Source organism: Bos taurus, chromosome 11, assembly GCF_002263795.3.
Source record: "Bos taurus isolate L1 Dominette 01449 registration number 42190680 breed Hereford chromosome 11, ARS-UCD2.0, whole genome shotgun sequence".
NCBI lineage: Eukaryota > Metazoa > Chordata > Mammalia > Artiodactyla > Bovidae > Bos > Bos taurus.
The window spans coordinates 2,681,098-2,685,157 of record NC_037338.1 but is presented as its reverse complement, the minus strand read 5'-3'; the positions used below and the strand labels follow the sequence as shown (position 1 = coordinate 2,685,157).

At 58.2% G+C, this 4,060-nt stretch overlaps 1 protein-coding gene across 7 annotated transcripts in view; it reads right to left on the bottom strand.

Moving 5' to 3' along the window:
• Positions 1-956: 956 nt before the first annotated feature.
• The window catches only part of FER1L5 (fer-1 like family member 5), a 54,518-nt gene continuing 51,414 nt past the window's right edge, over positions 957-4,060 (bottom strand). For 6 of the 7 annotated variants that reach the window (XM_059891629.1, XM_059891625.1, XM_059891627.1 and 3 more), the window contains 8 exons: positions 3,927-4,015; positions 3,576-3,671; positions 3,211-3,352; positions 2,687-2,786; positions 2,417-2,610; positions 1,909-2,018; positions 1,472-1,619; positions 957-1,362 (listed from right to left, as the gene is read on the bottom strand). In XM_059891629.1, coding sequence (XP_059747612.1) covers positions 1,141-1,362; positions 1,472-1,619; positions 1,909-2,018; positions 2,417-2,610; positions 2,687-2,786; positions 3,211-3,352; positions 3,576-3,671; positions 3,927-4,015 — 1,101 coding nt within the window. In that variant the 3' untranslated portion in view covers positions 957-1,140. The other variant, XM_059891631.1, reaches the window with a different exon arrangement.

The following is a 4,060-nucleotide window of genomic DNA, read 5'->3' as shown; positions in this document are numbered from 1 at the left end:
CATGCCCTTCTGCGTGGCCTTCCTTCTAGGGGTGGGTTTGGCTAAACCTTCGGCCCATCCACCCTTGCTCTGCCTTCTGGGATGGGAGAGCCCTCTGCTCGGCGCAGAAGGCAAGGGGGGTCCCCTCGGCCGGCGGGGGTGGTGGTGTCGTCTTTGGCTTTCTCACATCCTTCCCACGAGCTGTAGGTCTCTCCTGCAGGTGGGGTGACAGTGGGGCCCTCCCGACCGCCCCCACGTGCCAGGGCTTGGCCTTCGGTTTCTTTGAAACTGAGGAAGCAGATGGCTGTTTTGTGTTTTTGAGCTCCAGGGAGACTGGATAGACACCTATGTTGGGGGCACAAGGGTAGGCTCGTGAACTGGCCCGAACCGGGGGTGCAGGAGGGAGATCTCAGCCTTGAGGAGACCACACTTGTGGCTTTCGTGTGATTCTAGCTCAGGAATTTTTCGAGGCTCTGAGGAAGGCAAGAAGACGTGAAAGAGGGTATAGTACCTCCAGCCCCCGACTCGGGGCCAGCCTCAGCAACGTGTGTGAGGTCTGACTAGCTTTGTGGCTTTTGCTTTGGTTCTTGCCTTGTGTTCTAGAAACACGCCAGTTCCCTTCTCCAGGGCATCTTCCCAACCCAAGTCTCCCACATTGCAGGCAGATTCTTTCCAGCTGAGCCCCCAGGGCAGCCTTCCTGTCGTGAGTAGGGCCCAGCGTTGCTCTGGGCCCTGGAGTCCCAGCTGTGTCTCAGGACGAGGGGGCCACCTGGCCACATGACAGGGGAGGGCAGCAGCCCTACCCTCCAAGGAGCCATCTCTCCTCACGGATGCCCTGGCCTTGTGTTTCCTCCAACCTGAGGCCCACAAAGTGGATGAGCCCTGGAGGCTCACAGAGGTGCCTCCCGCCCCTCTGGGTCTCGTCCCAGAGGCTGGCCTTGCCTATGGTGGTGTCAATTGCCCAGATGCAAGGTGCCTCTCTGTTACAAATGCTCTTTATTTCAATGGAAAATTACAGCTCTGCCCTGCTTGTTGGAAGTGGTTTCTGAACAGAATGGCTAGACTATTCCAAGTCCCCAGAAACAAGGAACCTGTAGGAAGCTGAAGGGTGGGGCTGTCGGTGGGCCAGGAGCCCAGCCTGGCAGATGGGGGGCATTAGTTCTATGGGGCCGGAAGTGCTGGAAGAATATCCCGCAGGTGCGTCACGTGTCCCTGGAGGTGTTTCAGCCTAAGGGCCGTTGTAGGTTTCAGGCTCTGCTGGGGAGTGGTGAGGTTGGAAGAGTTGGTGCTACTGGCGTTTGGCGCATTGATGATATTGGCATATATTTGAATGGGGGCATTCAGCCGAAGTTCCGGTTTGATCCAGCTCATGGCCAAATAGTTCTAGAGAGAACGAGCAACGGTCAGCCTGAGGTAGCAGCCCAGAAACACTCTCTCACATCATCCAAGAGGCATGGCACCTTCGCCCCTGTCCCCTAGGCTTGTCACTCACTGGAGCCGAATAGATAAAGTTGAACAGCAGAAGCCCTATGAGCAGTATGATGGCGGCGGCGATGATTCTGAAGCGATAGCGTCTCCAGAATACACGGATGAATTTCCCAATGGGTGACCGGAACCACATGAACAGGGTGTGGGTGCGTCTGTCCGAGAGCAGGGTTGGCAGAGAAGGGAAGAGGGCAGAGGGAACCTTCAGGTCAAGTAACCCAGAGCAAAAGGGCTTTCAGTTTAAAAAAAAAGCAGCTCTGCTTCTGCCCACCCCTCTCTCCCTGCAGCTGCACTCCCCTGATTATAACTGAGCATTGAGTTGGAGTTGAGGGGTGGGTTAAGTACCCCTCTTTACTTCTCAGCCCCCTCCCCAGCCAGGCCCAGCAGCTCAGCTTTTTGCACCAGGAAGAGAGCCTCAGTGCCTTTACCCTGCGGGACCCTTACAAGGGAGGATGGAGTGTAGGGTATTGGTTGGGTTCTGACTGGCCTCGTCCTGCCGCCTTGATTAAGGCTTCCTTTTCTGTCAGTATCTCCAGGGTCATCTTCACTTTACCCTAGAAACACCATGGGTTGTGGGGGCACTGAGTTCAGACAGCAGGAACAAGAACCTGCCTCTTCCAGGGTTCAGAAGGGAAAAGGGGTTCAGCTCAGGTCCCCAGAAGTCTGTTAGAGCCAGCTTATGTGGCACGGCGGGCTTCCCAGTGGCTCAGAGGTAAAGAATTCACCCGCCAAGGCAGGAGACTTGGGTTCAACCCCTGGGTCGGGAAGATCCTCTGAAGAAGGAAATGGCAACCCACTCCAGTATTCTTGCTGGGAAATCCCACGGACAGAGGAGCTTGGTGGGCTACAGTCCATGGGGTTGCAAACAGTTGGACAGGACTTAGCGACCAAACAGTGTGGCTCAGCAGTCAGCCCTGTAACCCAGGCAACAGGCACCTGCCCCAGCTCCTACCGACAAGCGCCATTTGCCACCATCGAGAACCTGGCAAGGCCACCAGCCAGCCACATTCTTCATCTTAAAGAGGGACGAGTGCTTGTGCTGGAGGAAGTGGGGCCACTTGGGGTCAGCCTCCAGCATCCTCACAGAGCACAGCCTAGCGTGCGGGGCCGGGAGGGGCATGTCCGACAAGTCCAGCTCCAGGACACCTAAACCCAGAGAAAGGTCGTCAGCGGGAAGGCACTTCCCTGCTCTGTGGCTGCGGGCCCCGCGCCGGGGTCTCACCTATGAAGTCATCCGTGGAGATGATGTTGTTGTCCCAGACCTGGATGATGAGCCGGGCTGGGAACTTCGTCACCGTGGGGTCCAGGCTCCATATGTAGTCCTGGAGGGTGGCAGGACGTGTATTACCGGCCTGGCTCTTGAGAGTTCATGGCCACTGAGCCGCTCACCACCCAGCAGCGATGGGACGGCCATGGAGTAGGAGGAGTGGCAGGAGGCCACATTCCAAGTGTCTCCATGCAACTCGCAGGCTCTAGGGGGAGGGGAGGAGCGTGTCTCACCCCCCACCCCACCTCGGGCCTGTTGGCTGTGTGCTTGGTCACTTAGTCGTGTCCGACTCTGCAAACCCCATGCACTTAGCCTGCCAGGCTCCTCTGTCCATGGGATTCTCCAGGCAAGAGTACTGGAGTGGGTTGCCATTTCCTCCTCCAGGGGATCTTCCCGACCCCAGGGATCGAACCCGTGTCTCCTGCATCAGCAGGTGGATTCTTTACCACTGTGCCACCTGCGAAGCCTGGGCATGTTACCTTCTCGCTCAAGACACACACGTGCTCTGCTGCCAGATAGTCCAAGGTGAAGATGAACCGCCAGTTGAAGATGCCCTCCCCCGTCAGGGAGCGGTAGTGGACGTCCGTCTTCTGCATGTCCTTCTCCAGCCCGAAGAGCCACCTGGGGCCAGAGTCTTCTCACCTGGGGTTCTCGGTTGATTGTGCCCACTCCCTGAGCTGGAGCCCCAGGGGGAGGGCCGCCCAGCACACCCTGAGATCAGGAGCATCCCCACTCCCTGAGCTGGAGCCCCTGGGGGGAAGGCTGCCCAGCATGCCCCGAGACCAGGAGCACCCCCAGGAATGATAGAACTTGGCATACCGGAGGGCACCCTGTGCCCCCTCACCCTTTGACATAGATGTCGTTTATCCTGTCGTAACTTAAACTCTTCTCCTTCGGGTCCACAAGGGTAGTTTTCCAGATAACGCAGCGGAGCTCATACCTGCAGCCACCATTGTCTGAAGCTTTGTGGAGGAATAGCTCCCCAACCGCAGCCTCAGCAAAGGAACAGGCCTGGGAGGTGGTGGGGGGGGGTGGCTGTGCTCCGTTTCCACCCAAGTCAGGCTGGGCTTGGGGGGACGGCACGAAGCAGCGGCGCCCTAGAGTCCCAGCAGAGGGAAAGTGTCACAGTGACTCGGGGTTGGAGCCTGCTGGTGCCCCGCACACTGGCTGGGCCGCCCTGCCTGGCGTCACTCACCTTTTAGGTTTCCTGGGCCCAATGTTGACTGGGGGGCCGGGAGGCCCAAGCTTCTTGGGGAAGATGTCCACCCACATTTGCACCTTTCCCTAGAGTGGACAAGGATAAGCTGGGCTTGGCCAACCCTCCCACCC